The 17,389-nt window shown below is 34.5% G+C and overlaps 1 protein-coding gene across 8 annotated transcripts in view; it reads left to right on the forward strand.

Moving 5' to 3' along the window:
• Positions 1-17,389, forward strand: part of LOC145686323 (U2 small nuclear ribonucleoprotein auxiliary factor 35 kDa subunit-related protein 2-like) — a 497,978-nt gene that overhangs the window by 459,029 nt on the left and 21,560 nt on the right. Inside the window, exon 10 of one of the 8 annotated variants that reach the window (XM_081759533.1) lies at positions 11,899-11,917. The exons of the other annotated variants lie outside the window; for them this stretch is intronic. Within the exon in view, the coding sequence (XP_081615659.1) occupies positions 11,899-11,902 (4 nt within the window). The 3' untranslated portion in view covers positions 11,903-11,917. Of the gene's footprint in view, positions 1-11,898; positions 11,918-17,389 lie in introns of those variants that run through there. 8 annotated transcript variants of the gene reach the window in all.

A 17,389-nucleotide genomic window follows, 5' to 3' on the forward strand; every position in this document is an offset into this window, starting at 1 on the left:
TTATTCTTGTCTTGCCAATTGTCAATTTTATCCTCCCACCGAAAACCACCATATGGTAAATAGTCAATCATTGATAGTCCGTACAGATTATTCATGTCAATATACAGTAAATAGGATTTTTCTTTTTCCGCATCAAAATCATGTACGTAAGGATTATTAGCTTTGGCATACCTTAATACAGCTTGTGTAATGCCTCCGCGAATCGATTTTTCTACAAACATATACATATTGATATCTGATAAAAGTTCAAGTTCAATTTTTGTTTTATATAACATGGCTTGCCATGCCAAACCAGGTGCAGTAAAACAATTAATTGGGTCAATAGTAAAAGCATTTAAACACGTCTTTCGAAAATTTTCCAATACATCTGCTGTGAGAAGTACATTACATTTTAAATATAGATCATGGTAGTCCCCTAAATTTTGACACTTAAACACACGCCAAATCAGTTTTGCATATTGATAGTCGGTCTCGGAAATTTGTGTTCCATTCAATTTGCTATTAAACGCCTCTCTTCCAAGAAATTCAGTTTCTTTAAATGTATCTAAATTTGTTATGTAATCATAATAATAAATTCCCTTACGGAGAATTAAAGGAAACTTATCATTGGAAAAATATTGCTTTGTATATACGAATTGCTCAGATTTTAATTTTGACACCAAATTTTCGAGACTGTACGGAAGAAATTTATATAAGTATACAAAACGTAACTCAATAGGTCTACCATTAAAATTAAAATGTTTGGAGAATGTGATGTATTTCTCAGTGCTTTCAGCAATTACAGATATATTGCCAGGTGTGCAACCTAGTTCTTTCACGAATAAATGTGCATCATAGGCAGACAAATTATGGAAGAATACAGGGGTAAAATTACTCTGACGTTTAATTTGCAAATTACAATTATTGCACACCGTGGCAATATATTGACCAGTTAAATGGTTATGATGTTTAACTTTTCTATTGTTACTCACATATTTACTATCGCAAACAGAGCATTCAGTGGATAGATTATACTCCTGTAACTGACAACTATTTAATGGTATATTGGTTTTTGTTGATCTAATATGTTTATTATTTTTCTTAATTCATTCTCCATAGCAGACATAAAATTAATCGATACATTTTCCCCCCGATAAATAACTAAATCTGATTTTATATGTTTGTTACTCCAACACACAATATAACCAAAACTGCATGGTATATGTTCCTGAATTTGTTTTGTATTATATCCAGTTTGTTTATTTATAGGTTTTAATAAACTTTCGAAATCTGCAACTATTATCACATCATTCTGTAATAACAATTTCAGATTTCGAAATTTTAAAACATCTCCTTGTTTCGGCATGTTAGTTTTGGTTGGTGTGTTTTCTTAACATAATTTCTCATGTTCATCTAATTTTGATTTGTTATAAAAAGATACTAAACATCGTCTGGAAATAAATGTTTGAGTACCTAATTGATGTTTAACTAAAACATTTAAATTTGTAATTAAACAATAATGAGAGTTTAAATACAGTAAATCAATATGGTTACATACAGCTGTGTTTTCGCTTATACGTAACGGAAAAATTGTTTCATTATCATAATTAATGCCATATATATTAATAGAAATTTGTTCCTTAGTAAATACGGAATTATACGTATGTTCAAATTTGCTTATGTGTGCTACATCAACAGGGAATTTTATATTCGTTTTTTTCAAATAACGGTAATAAAGTATTAATATATTGAATGTAATTATTTACACGATGTGGATGTTCTTTTACTGGATGTAATGCAGCTAGAACGCAATACATAAAACATCTATTATCGTTATTATGAATATTTATAACACATTTTGTGGATAAAATCCATTGAGGCAATTTTATATAAGATGAAGCTGACAGAGGATCATATTTACTGATTTTAATTTCTAAGTGATGGTATGGTTCAGAACATAAAGACCACCCTGATTTCTTAATTGCTCTGTTTTCTTGTTCAACTAAAATTTTATTAAATAGTTTTTCAATTATAGAATTCACATCTGTACTCGGTAAAATAATTTCGTTACCACTATTTACAAAGAATCTACATGTTTCTAAATCTACTGGTTTTACAAAAGTTGTAGCCAAAGAAAAATTTACTTTAAAAGATGTATTAGTTTGTTCCTGTTTTAATATATCTAAACAGTCTTTTCTTTTATTATTTAAAAAACATCAACTATCCTCATTTAAAACAGTATCACATTTTAAAATGATTTTTTTCAAATTATTAATAAATAGAGTATCAGTTGGTGAATTGATAGTATTTGGTTTAACCTTTTTCGTTGCCATTTTTTAAAATAACGCAATGTTACTAAAATAATTCAGAAGTGAGTTTTTATAATATATTATTGTTATAAGATGTCTTACCTAAAAACAACTAAAAAAACACACAAAAAAAACAGAACTTTACACCTGAAACACCAACAAGGAACTGATTAAAAAGAACTTCTCGATCAGTCCTTTATACCTTTGTAATTTGCATTGCGCAATATTGCGCAATAGGGATGATGTCACCGAGTCACGGTCGGGGTTTCCCCCTTTATTTTTAATCCTATCGTTGAATGACAAGTTATACCGCGAGCGATCAACATATACCTGTGTGATTGCATTACGTAATATTGCGCAATAGAGATGATATCATCAAGTCACGGCCGGGGTTTCCCCCCTTTTTTTTTAATCCTATCGTTGAATGACAAGTTATACTATTAAATCCGTATTGTCTGTTAAAGAGAAAACTAGCCCAATGTTTTTTAAAATCCGGATGAATGACGTAATGAGAATTATCCAATAAGGCGGAAGTTATTATGTAACTGATAACAAAACACGGAAGTTTACATTCCTTTGCAATCTTTAAATAATCTCTGCTATGTTCAAATATAGGTTAGAACAAGTTCACTCCTTAAAAGACTTTGCTATAGGGTTCGAATGTATTATCCGTTATGTTCAAATAGGGGTTGAAAAATGAGAACGAGTACACCCCCGTAGTCTTATGTCTGCTATGTGTTATGTGCTATGTTCAAATAGAGGTTAAAAAATGAGCCATACTCTTTTACTAGTTCTGCTATGTTACATAGTGTTATGGTAAGAGGTTGAAAACGAATAACCCTTGCTATATTTCTTAATTAAAATAGGGGTTGGAAAGCTGTGTGTTCACCACCCCTATTCTCTGCTATGTTCGTTATGTTCAAATAGGGGTTGAAAACGAGTTCACTGTTTCGTAGTCTCTTTGAAAAATAAGTCATACTCTTTTACTAGTTCTGTTATGTTCGAATAGGGGTTGGAAAATATGCTCATAAAAGAGAACGAGTACATTCCTTAAAAAAGTGCTCATAAAAGGGAATAAATTCACCCTTAAAACGGAGGTCGTAAAAGACCGTGGGTTCACGTAAAATAAGGGTTGAAAAATATACCATAATCTTTTATTAGCTGTGCTGTGTCCGTAGTCTTATGTATTACCTGCTTTGCTATGTGTTCGTAGGGGTTGGAAAATATGCTCATAAAAGGGAACGAGTTCACCCCTAAAATGTGCTCATAAAAGAGAACGAGTACATCCCCTAAAAAGTGCTCATAAAAGGGAAAAAAATCACCCCTAAAATGGAGGTCGTAAAAGACCGTGGGTTCACTGAGTATGGTGTTCAATTTCCCAGGGGCTCCTGAGTTGTTCTATGTTGGCCTAGGTCGGCCCAGATCGATCCATTTTCTACTACTTTTGTGCATTCCAAACCTCGAAATTTGGTTTGGATTATTTATGAAAGCAGGTAGAGAATTGATTGTAGTCGAAATTAGTTTCAAATATGAGATTATAATTACATTTTTTGTCTTTAACTTATTACGTATCAATTTTTATATCAAATTTTCAAGTCTTTATTTAATTCATCTTCCGGTGTAATACAATGAACATTTGCAGAGCGACGTCAGTCGGACGAAAGTACTATATTCCATTGTTACTCTAATATACCTAGGTATTTGTTCATATATTTATAAATTGTTTACTAAGTAAAAACTTACTGGCGGTCCACATTATGTGTCATATAATAGGCCGTACGAAGGCGGACATAGCAGAAGGCGTATTGCAAATATCCCTGGTGATAAAAAGTAGGGGTCTTCTTCACTAGATTCGAACCACTGTTACAGGCGGTTTTGGTTTACATAGCAAGCATAATACCACTCGACCACCAAGTCTCGCAGGTTAGCCTCTTTATTAATGCAGAACATACTGAGACACTTACATTCACTGGTGTCGCGTAATGTATTTCATAAAATTGTGTTAATAAGTGGGTCGAATTAGGTAGCCCTCGAGAAGGCTGATAGTGTTGTGGGCGAACATTTATTAATAGTGTGTATAGTCCCCTTGGGACTCGATTACAGCTGCCATACGCCGTGGCATTGAATCCACCAGGCGAGAGATATAGCGTTGGGTGCAACAGATCGACCACGCATCTTCAACACGCTCCCAAAGATCATTAGATGTTCGTGGAGGATTGTTCGACCAGGTTTCCCGCAATGTTCTTGCAACAGAGGCCCACATATTATCAATAGGGTTCAGATCTTCTCCATGAGGAACCCAGTCAACTATTTCGACATCAGGTTCCCTCTGCAACCATGTCTGAACCACATTTGAATTATGTATCGAGCTATTGTCCTGTTGCAAATATAATATGCCGTCACCTACATGAGCTTTTATTTCCGGAAGCGTTTCATCCAGATGTTCCACATACTTGTGGGCGTTTAGGCGACCAGGAATCCTGTAGATTCCTCCGAAATTGGCAGCCTTGCTTATCCATGCCCAACAGTGGACAGTTACATGTCCCATTCGACCAGAACGGGAAACGTATTCAGAGGGATACTTTTTTCCAGGGGGCGGTAAACACGCTTCGGCCCGAAGTTTGCACTGGAAAATATTTTTTCGTCTGTGAAAACGACCTCGTCCCACACACGTGCAATATTTAACTGTGCAAACGCCAGACGGTCAACCATGTGGTCTTCTGTTAGTCGCTCCTTAACAGCTGCCCTGTATGATCTCAAACCAAAGGATTTGAGTCTACGGCGGACAGTCGTAACATCGCCTGGGAAATTGGTTTCCTCTCGTAACTGTCGGGCAGACATGAAAGGGTGCTCACGGCATTGGGCAATTACACTCTGGTCTTCTTCGGCAGAGGAAACTCTTTGTCACCCACTTCCTCTTTTACGTCTTACATCTCCTGTTTCCTCATATCTCCTCCACCACCTCCGTGCTGTAGCACGGTTAACGCCATATCTCGCGCCTGCCTCGCTGTAGTTCATGCCCGCATGCTCAATTAAAGCAATCACGCTGCTTTTAACAGAAGCTTCGTAGTGAGCCATTTTCCCACCAGAAGCAAAATGATAGCTTTGCTTAGGAACGTGCTTCATGTGACGTCACGTAACAAGGCGGAGTTTCCTCTCATTGCTGTAGACGATATCGTACGCCCTCTGCTGGGTGTTTCGTGACGGAAAAAGTGCTTTTAAGCAGTTCGTGGCGACCGCTTTCAAATCAAATGTAAAGTATGAGAATTAAATTTGTCATATCTGTAGTTTGGTGTAGAGACAAAACAAAATTGGAAACCAAAGGTTTAAGAACAACTCAGATTATTAATATAAAACAAGTCAAAGACTATTAACTTGTATTATCATACAAGAAATGCGAGAATTTTGAAACAAAGAAAAATAACTTAGAAATTTGCAACTGAAGAGAAAAAAAACTAAAACACACTAAAGGGTATGAGTAGGGGGATTAATGGGGACGTCAGCAATGAGGCTTTATGTTCCCGTCTCGATTAACGCGAGGGATGGATTTTACCATTTCACTTTGACGGAATAACGTAGAGGATGGAGAGGAGGGGGAAGATACATAACAGCTATAAATATAAAATAAAAGTGACAATGTTCGGTGGTGAATAACTCTTGAACTACCCGATCGTTCTCAATCACATTTTGAACATAGATGAAATTCGAACCTGGGAAGCTTTTTGTTATTTCATTTTGATATTAGAACTTGCGGAAGAGGAGGGGAGGGTAAATATATGAAAATGAATAAAACTTAATAACTCTTGAACAATCCGACTAATCCCAATCAATCAAACATTCAATATAGATAAAGTTCGGACCTGGGATGTTTTCATTTTTTGCCTTGACGGCACAATGTAGGGGAGGGGAAGGGGGGACTATGTAAAACAATAAAAATAAAAATGGTCTTGGTGACTTCATCACGCTTAAACCACCGAACAGATCTTTATCAAATTATCAACATAGATGAGGTTCGGACCTGGGATGGTTTTTATCATATCCCTTTGATGGTAGAACTTAGGGTAGGAGGAGGGGAGGGGAGATATCTATAAAAATGAATAAAACTTAACAACTCTTGAACCACCTGACCGATCTCGATCTAATTTTCAACACAGACGACGTTCGGGCCTAGAAACTTTTGTTTTAATATTTTCACTTTGACGGTAGAACATAGGAGAGGATAAGAGAAGGAGAGATTAATATATAAAAATAAATAGAACAACTCTTGAACCATCCAACAGATTTCGATCAAATTGTCAACGTACATGACATTCGGGCCTGGGATAATTTTTGTCATACCGTGCCCTCAACATGGAGAGGGGAGAGGAATACATAAAATCATCGAAAATGACCAATATCAAAGAGTGCTTTAGTAATAGTAAAACCATAACATATTACTATTTTTCTTTAATTTAGCCCAGCGAAATCTGGGTGCGACTTAGATTCGAGGACGTCTTAAGTTCGAGTATTTATCGAGAAATAATTAAAGATATTAACGTGTTATTGAAATACTTTGCTAATAATAATAATAATAATTATAATAATAATAATAATAATAATAATAATAATTATTATTATTATTAAAGATTTGATCATTCAATATTGAAAGATCAAAATATTCAAATACCTTAAGACAATTAAACGTGTGTCACCGCCAACTAATGATCACCAAAAATTCTAAATTTAAACAAAATATTCACACATGGTTCCGACTTGAGAACCTCCAGATTATTAGCTAGCGCCTTGAGCACAGATCCACGCTCTATATGCGCTAAATGGTATGTTTTAGTATGTTTAAATTAGATTTCCTTGCCTCCAGTTACAAAATTCTAAGTTAGTATTTTTCGTTGTTTCACAATTGCTTTCGATGTTTTTTAATCATATAAGTCAATAATCTTTGGCATAGTTTATATTAATAACGTGGTTGTTCTTAAACCTTTCGTTCGCTATTTGGTTTCTTCTCCACACCAAACTACAGATATGATACGTTTAATTCTCATACTTGTCATTTGGTTTCAAAGCAGTCACCATTATCTGGTAAAGCAATTTTGTTCGCCACGATTCATGAGTTTTGTAACAAAACACGTCAAGAAATGAGTTAAATGAAGGCTGCAAGAGTTTATATCAAAGTTGAGTATTGTGAGCTAGTGACAAGCATGTAATAACGTCTCGTATTTGAAAATAATGTTAGATACTTTTAATTCACTAACTGGTATTAGATTTAATTCAAGCTTAAAGAATTGGAATGAACAAACTCAGTGTAGCTTAAAGAAACAAAACGTAAGAAGAACGGACGAGATTCGAACCCTGGACCACCAGTACAAATATCCTGTTCACTAACCCCTCACCTAACAAGCCATCAACTTCTATAAATTTTAAATTTGCAAGCAAATGATACCATTATACGTTTGTGCAATCAATGTGTTACTGTTTTCCTCTTCAAGAACGTAACATGTTTACGACGATTCGTTTCGTTTTCCATTAGAGCTTCTAGAGAGATGATTTGTGTTTGAGTATAGGATCTTTTGTTTCCTTTAACCGACAGTTCTAGCAAATACAACTCAATTGAAACAGCTGAAAAAAAAAACTAGTACTGTCTTAGAAAGTATTCCTAAAAGGGAGAAACTCCATCGTGCACCCTGAACAGTGCCGGGAGTGCGTTGAGCGAGGCCAACAGCAAAATGGGGTCCATTGAAGATTCGTAACTCCACTTTGAAGGGTTTTAATTAATTTCACACTTTTTTTTCAATGTCTAAAATGTAACTACTTAGCCTTAGATGAAAAGGAAGTTGTGAAGGAGCTATAGACTGTGAAGTCTACCGAAAAGATTTATCACGTCCTTGCAGCAACTATTTGCAGCAACTATTTCCAGCAAAAGGGAATAAGTACATCAGACCCAAGTTTTCAGAAACGCTAAAAAACCTTCCCGAGGCGTATTTGTATTTGTTTCAACACGTGTATAACTGATTAATTGTAGCAAAAGAACTGACAAACTCTACGCCAAGAAGAAGAATCTTGTATTGTAGCACTGCAATTGGTAAGAAAAGCTTAAAAGTGGAAAAAAATATTTTTATGTACTTATTCCCTTTTTCCAATCAGTTGTTCAATTATGAGCCTATATATTTGAGGTATTAAAAATAATAATAAGAAGAAGAAAACTTATTAACTGGTAGGTTACGCTGGACTCTTAATTGTGTATATAGAATAATGGAACGTGGGGTTATACAGAGGATTTTGGATTTCTGTTGGCGATCAATTAATCTTTACCCTAGTAGGGAATACTGGTTGGTCCGGATTTCGAACAGTAATGAAGATCAAGATTGGTTGAAATTTCAACTTAGAATGAAATAAATAAAAATCTAATCTTATACAACTCTCATTGATAGTAATGTTCCGTATTTGTTTAGACGCCTATTCTTTTATAACTTTACCTATGGTGCATGGAGTTGTTGGTTAGATCCCAGCTCGCGCTGAATGAACTTTATTATGGACAAACACCGTGTGCATGAGTTTTCTCGGATTTCTCCAGTTTCCTCCCACTTTCTTCATTAAACGATTTCATTCGTTTCTCACCATCACTGTCTCCATTAGCGTAGTCGGCCTAACGTGGGACGTAAAACTTAAATATTTCGTTTCGTTTTTCTTTTATAACTGTATCTCACTTTTCCTGTGACGAGAGCATCATCTAAGCGAGTATTCAGTGAATTAAACCACTATATTCATAGCACAATAGTACAGAATGAAGTTTAGCTTTTTGGCAATCTCCAGCATGCAGAGCAAAAAAAGCCAATACATTGATATTGAAACAGTAGTTAACGAATTCCTCTGCGAAAAAGATCACCCGTACTGTTGTGTTTCAGATGATAATTTATAATTATACTTAGTTGGTTGAAATTTGTCCATAGTTGTGGAGGGCGAGATACTGAGAAAATCCCTACCAAGAGGTGAAGGTGACATGTAAAAGTAGTCAAATACGAACGAAATTAGTGTCGAATTCATGTGCAAAGATGAAAAGTGACACTGTGGATGCTGCGTAAGTCCAAAATAAGCCTTGGTTGGCTTCGAGTTGACAATGGGAGGGTGACAGGAATAAAGAATCGAAAATATCCTATATTTGTGTCGAATGGATAGTTTTCGGGATCACTGACATAAAAGGTGATATTTCAGATGTGTATATGTCCAAGGTTGGCCATATTGAAATGGAGTCATAGGGAGAATCAGTAAATACTTCAGAACAGTTCCTTTTTGGTGCGTTTCAAGACACTGAGAGTGAAAAGTGATAATGCACAAATCACATTCTGAATTATCGGAGATATGACTTCTGGGGAAGTGTCGTTGCTCCAGGGAGGCATTACTAACTGATCACTCCCTAAAATCGTCACTGTTTTGCAGGGCCGTAGACAGAAACTTATTTCAGCGATCGAAAGCTTGACAGGAATTTATTTAAGCGATTGAGGGTATATTTTACTAACATGTCTATCGTCCAGGGGCGGATCCAGGATGATTGTTTGGGAGGGGCGGTCGTTCGAAGTCAAATCAAGGTAAGAGCGGAGTGCAAAAAAAGAAAAGAAAAAAGAAAGAAAGAAAGAAAGAAAAGAAAAGAAAAGAAAAAAATAGAAAATGAGAAAGAGCTCTTCTGTAGAATTAACTTTCTTAAGAAAGTAAGGCCTATCTACTTTAGGGTTTAATTTACGTTTATAATACAAAGAGGAAAAATACTTAGGATATGTTTTATTTTTAAAATAAAAAGTATAAAAAGTTCCCTATTCTGGGGGATGCGATCACCCCAAACACACTCCCCTGGATCCGCCCCTGCTATCACCATCTATAAAATTAGATATATATATACAAACAAAAAAGTAGTGATTTCGTGGGGGCAAAAGCTCTAGATTGCCAAGGCCTGCATCCTGTGTATGTCCCTGCTGCTCTGAATTGTCAAAAGCTCCTCTTCAAAGGTAAGACATAAAATGTAAATAATAAACGTGTAACATAGAATACAATATAAATAGAAAATATGTTATAATTAAGAAATAGAAAATAATTATAAAATAAATTTGAAGCACAATTTTAAAAAAAATCAATAATACTTGAAAGTAAAATATACTTTTAAAACAATTTTGCATTTATGCAGGGCTACAAACAAGTGAGGAGTGCCATGTAAATTTAGTAACAAATATAATATTGAAAATTATTTCGAATTAAACTAGCTGTGACTACATTACTTCAAACTTGAACTTGTGGAATATACAGTATGAGCGTAGCTCAAATCAAATAATCAATAAGAATGGTCTTGATTGGAAGCTCGGACCATCCACGTAAAAGTAACTTACATTAACCATTCACCTAACAGACAATGACGCACAGGGCTTGGCACTACTTTATCAGATGGTTCTATCAAATGTAACTTAATTAAAACAATAGTAACAAATTTTAAAGCTTTAAAAAGTGTCCTGAAGAAGAGGAAGTTCATTTTGCACATTGTAACTAAGTTACAAGAGGTTTACGTCCTAACTGAACGGCGCATCTACCGAGTCAACTTTTGGAATATCCCCTTAAGGTAGCTTTCAACGCAGCTAAGGGAAACGTATGTGAACGAGTAATAGAATTTTCCGTAGCAGAATGGATAAAGTCATGGTTCGATGACCACAAGGTTCGTGGTTCGAAACCCGTCGCCGAAACCAGATTTTTTAAAATCTTAATTCCTCAGTTCTGAAGATCTTTCTCTCCTTTCGTAATCATCTGATGCTCTAAAAAGAGTTCTCCACATTAATTCGACAACTGCCTAATGTGATCCTCGCAGTTCGAAAACTTCCCTTCTTATCTTTCACAAAATCAGAATTTTCGTCATAATACGAATGCTGTCCGATCATTTTTTCCCCAATTCTAAATCTGTGTATACAAATCATCCCTCTCTGTCTCCATACTTGAATCCCCCCCCCTCTTTCTCTCTCTCTCCATACTTGAATCCCCCCCCTCTTTCTCTCTCTCTCTCAATGTCACCCAGGAAATCATATGGCTTGACATCAAACCTTCGACTCTTGAAACCAAATGTAAGCTCTTTAGCAATGTGCTATCGTAACTCTATAGGTTTGTTGTTAAAAGCAGTGTCTTTTAGACTTTATTCGGGGGAGGGGGGGAGAGGAAGAGATTCTCCGGCGACATAAGATTTTCACTTTTTATTAGTGTATTACTATACATTTGATCAAAAAATACGTATTTATGAAGCTCAAGAGAGGGGGAATTACACCCTCCTGTCCTGCCCAAATGACGCCCCTGAAACATTTGCTTGCACTTACTGAAAAGAAATTAAACAAATCATTGAATAAAACTCGTTTCTGTCCGTAGATATTTTAGAGCTCTTGGCAATTTCCATAGATTTCTTAGGAAGCATCTTACTAGCTTGCACTTTTTAAAGAAAGAAAAGAATGAAACTAAAGATATTTATGAAGCTCTGGGTAGATTGTGTGACTTTCCTTTAATTTAGGCTCTTAAAAATATTTCAGAACAAACGAATGGAAAAGACTGTTTTAAAGCTATAACGTTGTAAACTTGATTCCTGTTTCTTTTTCAGCTGAATGGAAAGAGTGTACTACGTCACACACACTGCTTTAGACAAGGACAGGTGGAGGACGGGGAGGAGTTGGAATAAATATCAGAAGCAACTAATCGATTGATACATGTATTGCGGGAATGCATAATAAAACTGGGCAAGAGTTTGTTATTCATTTGGACTTAGAATTTTTGTAACAAATTTTATGGCGCGGACTTACAACTGATATATTTTAATCTGTTTTCCGCAACACATGAAGTGGTTCTGTACCGCTATCCCATAACTTGTAGGACTTTAGTGTATTTAAAAAACAACACGCTAATTTTATTTAAAATCACGAACCATTGCAGACACGCGGTAGCTTGTTATTCTACCTTATAATTAAGTTTAGAGGTTTTTCAGAACGTGAGAAATATTTGTGCACTATACCATGATTTAAAAAAAAAAAAAATACATCTGGATAACGCAAACTCATCATTATAAAAAAAAATCTACCATCCATTCTTCTTTCTCAAAAATAAATTTTAAAATAGAATGAAACAACAGTTCACGATCATTAAAAATTTAAGAAAAGTCAATTATGATATTAAACAAGTAGTGAGTATCAAGAAACTAAGAGAATAAGTTTATGTAAGATGGTATAAAATACTAAATTCACAATCCTCAATTTAATTTCTGCAAACATGTCGACATTTATTTTCTCATACAAGTTCTTTGGAAAAACTAAGCTCTGTGAACAAATTACTTCGGAGAATTGTCTTACAATACTAACCTCTCGATAATTTTGTGGTGGATAGTCGAATCGAGTGAAAACACATACAAATTCTAGTTAATCGTCTTAAATAATAACATGGGAAAATATGTAATAAATCATAATATATTACCTGTAAGAACACCACAAAGTGCAAGGGCTGAGAATGATGTCTTCGTCTTTCCGCCTGTGCAACTTATTTCCGCTGCTAACATGTTGGTTACAATTCGCTTCAATATATTCGTAGCAATACTGTCAATATTAGTACCCCCTATCTTACGGTACTATTAATATTAGTACGGAGCTCTGCAATCTGAAATATAAAATTTAGCATTTACGCACCAATTTTATCAGAGTACAAATATAAGATTCTATTTGATAAAGCTGCCCTGTTTAATAAATTTATTATTATTGTTAAAAAAAAAATCAAAAAATTGTAAAATTCTTCTCGATAATATATTGAAGAATAATATTTGGAAAAGTAATTATATTCTGTTTGACTTTGAATATTGTTATATCATGCCTTTTGTGAACTCTCTTGTGACGCGGAAGAATTTGATTACTTCTTGAATTAAAGTAGATGAAATAAATAAATAAAAAAAAAAAAAAAGATTCTATTGATTGCAAACTTGGTAATTTCAGAAATTATAAGGTCTTAGCATTTTAAGGGTTATGAAATTTGTAAAAAAAAAAAAAAAAAAAAAAAAAGGTGATATTGTTTGTAATTATTTTTGAAAAAAGTATTTAAATTACAATAGCGATACTAACATATTGAAGTATACTCCGTTCTTATCGAAGTTGGTTGTTGTTCTTATCCATAATGTTTCAGTTAAAAATATTTCTCGGACAGAGGAAATACCAAAAAATACTCAATATATTGTACACATAGCGAGAACATATACCATTATATTCGCGATACATACTAATCTTTCTCGCACAACAAAAAATTTTCGAAGACTGGCCTTCGGCTAAATGTTTGTCTCGGACGGTCTGGACAAGAAACAAAAACAGGAATTAAATCAAGATAAAAAAAAAAAGAAAGAAAGAAAGAAAGAAAGAAAGCAAATTTTTATGGCACTCAAGATGTATCAGACACATTTAAGCCGATTGTCTGGTTCCGTAGATTTATTAGTTTTATTTTTTGTCTCTTGTGGTTTTTTGAAAAATCTTGATTGATTTCTCTGTTGTACGTGTGGTAAATGCCTATGTTATTGATGATTTTTTTTTCCATATGCAGGTGTTTTCTAGAACATCTTGCCAGAGCACATATATAACCAGAATCAACGTTTTTAAAAAATGTTCTAGAAGGGTCTTAGCTCTTCGTAATCTCTTGTGGCAACGGGCCTGCTACAGCTTAAACATACACATATCATTAATAAAACTGAATTACTAAAATGAATTAGGAACATAAAATGAATTAGAATGACGCTGGATACTCTTTCGGGATTTCAAAACTCCCTTATTCTTAAAGGTTTCTCACAAAATTATACACCAAATAACTCAAATGGGTACTTTCGAGTTTTGAAAATAAATAACACACTTCAGCTATACTATAGTGGATAAGAAGAGCTACGAAGGAAATGCAGAAGCATAAGAATATTTTAAATATTACAGAAGGTATAAATATGTATCTCTATTTGGCAACTTTCAGTCTGAAGTTTAGCACAATTTACATTACCATTAGTGCACCACAAAAATACAGTAGTCTACCTCTGTATACACGTTTACATTACAAGAAGCCTAAACTAAAAGGAAAACGTAAATTTCAAGATGTTGATCAACAACAAGAACTGAAAAACTGATTGTTACTACTCTAATTTAAATTTAAAATTTCACAGCATGGAGCCTAAAACTGCAAGCAAGTTACGCCAGAAACGTTTCTTATACATTTAAAAGTGGTCACCCGCATAACAAAAATTTGGGTAGTTAAAAACTGCACAGTTGTAAGTAAAAATACTTCGATTTGACAAATGTACATGACTCGCACATGTCCTGCTACCTATAGTTTATATGCATAACATAGGAGAACCGAACTACTGCTCTTCTTTTAATCACGTAAAAGTTTACTTCTTTTAGTGCTCAGCCAACAGAAATGGGGATACTATCTGTCTCACCCATAAAAACAAAATGGGTTACTTTACAATAAGACATACAGAAACATGGCTTGGCAGTGATTCTTATATTTTCCGTTAAGCTCAAATTTCCCGTTTTTTTAAAAAAAGAAATCCCTAACTTTTCCAGAATCTTCAAATTCCCTGGCTTTTCACGGTAGGTGGCAACCCTATATTTGTCCTTTGTGGAAAAACATACATTTTCTTCTCGTAACTAAATATATTCAACAAATACGTAGCTAAACATCCAAACATCTCCTAAATGCTGGATCATTTGCAATCCTCCTCTCACACTCATAAAGGTTGTCCAACGTTTGAAGAGGGAAATTTTCCTGCGGTGATCTTCCGTTATATTCCTCTACTGGTGGGTTATCATTGGTCTTGAACGCTCCAATAGTGTCTAACTTTTCTTCTAATCGATGTATAGCTTGCTGTACATGTTGCACTGAATATTTCAAACTTGCTAAGTGTGCAAGCACCTGCTTTTGGAATTCCGTTGAGAATGAAAAGAAAAGAAAATGAATAATTATAATGGTAACATTACCTTACATCACTGGAAACTGTACAAATGTTTTATATACAATATATATATATATATAAAATTTATTGTCAGCTATAGATTAAAACTTTTCAAGCCGCAGATGAAAGTCCATCGAGAAAGGCGCCACAATCTTATTATTAAACGTCATAACGTGTACAAAAGCAAGCGTTCAATGAAACCTATTTTCTTAATTTAAACATTTCTGATAATTAATACGAATGCATATCGATTTTCACTACATTGACGATGAGCTGTAGTTAAAAAATAAAATTTAATGATTCACCATCTTGTGGAGAAATCTGTAGCTTAACGTCCCACGATAACGCAAGCGAAGGCCAAAGGAGACGGATGAAATAACAAGTGAATGATGATAGAAATGATGGAATGAGAAAGGGAAAACTCCAAGAAAACCCACAGACACGATGTGGTCCACCACGTGCTCAATTAGCCTGGGATCGAACCAGGGATTCCTAAAACCAGAGGTGAGCGCATCTTTCGCAATTATCGTGAGAAGTTGCAAGCACGTGCAACGACAAACGTATGCGGGAATAACAAACAATACCGCCTCTCGCACAACATGGGAACTTCAATCATTACCCTAGTTCCATCATGCAATGACAAGGAATTGTGTTTAGATATGCATTTAGCTATTACACACATCATCTTCTTTATGTTTGCTCATTCTCTATGATAGGAAACGATACGTTTCATGTAAGAAAACTCATCCTCTTAGCGAAGGTAACGTAGGTGTACTCTGCCGATCGTATCTTCACACACAAATAGTGACATGTGCTTTCATCTAGAGGAATTGTCATGAAACTAGAGAAGTTGGTATCTTTTCCCTATGCATTCATAATCAAATTCAGAATTTTTAATTTGGAAAGTATTTAGTTTAACAGTTGTCTGAATCTTTTGCTGTATGTAGTTTCATGGAAATAACTTCAAGAAATAGAACAGCAGTTAATGTTCGAATTCAAATTGTGAAATATACAAAAAGAGAACTAAACGGAAAGTAAAATCAACTCGCCACCAACAGCGATGTAATGTCGTAGAACTGAACATTTTGTGGCAACATAAATATTTTTGTGATCTCGGGAGAGGGCTATAATAAGTTTTACTCATTTTGTGTGATGATACTCACGGATGGGTGAGAGGTCTGAAGCGGTATTATCTCGTCCCAAGGGTTCCCGGTTCGAATCCTGATTTAACACTGATGTGATTTCAAACATGTCCAGTGTCTCGTGATGTGTTTTCCCAATCCCAATCCAAGTCACAAACTTTTACTCTGTAAAATTATCGTAATGATACCTGCACATACAGAGGCTTTGGAACAAAAAAGTCAGAAGTTGACTTTATTTCAACATTGTATTGATTAGCGGAACGTTGAAAATTTTCCCACAAGACTGTTCGTCTTTTATTATATAAACAAAATTGTAAAATAAGAGTTTGTAGGAAGTATGATGGCACTATTATCATTTATCCGACAGTCAACATTTTATTCTTTGTATAAAAACTATAATCCAAGGTTCTTACTTTAATTTTTTCTAACCTTTACTGAAAATATAACATTTGGCTACGTTACTCCCCATACATTTCTACTACAAAATTATTCCTGTACAAAATTGCTAAGTAAGAGTGGTGGGAATGTTGGACGTAAAATAAAGTGAAAACACAAAGAAGAGTTAGGAAGTTTTGGTTGACAACCTTTATAATTAATTTTGAAATTTGGTTGTTGTACGATGAACATTATAAAGTAGTTGACATAATCGCAACCTAATAATAATTACACAACAACCAGATTTCAAATTTAAAGTTTGAAAGTGAGGCAGTAAGTATTTATAACTATTATCCATCAGAACTTGGCGATGATTTTACTTCTTTTTATATGCTCTTTGTCTGTTCGACGGGATAAATGTTGAAATTATTTAAGTTTGGAATTTTCCTTTCGTTGACTCAACAACTGTACAATTTGGCCAAATTTGAGTTTTCTAGTACAATCAGAAATTCTCAAAAACTTTGATGATTTCTGAGTCAATCAGAGACGACTTTTCATGTTTTGAGGTACGTGTATTTGGAAAAATATAAGTTCCACAGAGATGGAAACTGATA

The sequence above is a fragment of the Thermobia domestica genome, chromosome 5 (assembly GCF_964235325.1).
Source record: "Thermobia domestica chromosome 5, izTheDome1.hap1.1, whole genome shotgun sequence".
In the NCBI taxonomy this organism is placed as follows: Eukaryota; Metazoa; Arthropoda; class Insecta; order Zygentoma; family Lepismatidae; genus Thermobia; species Thermobia domestica.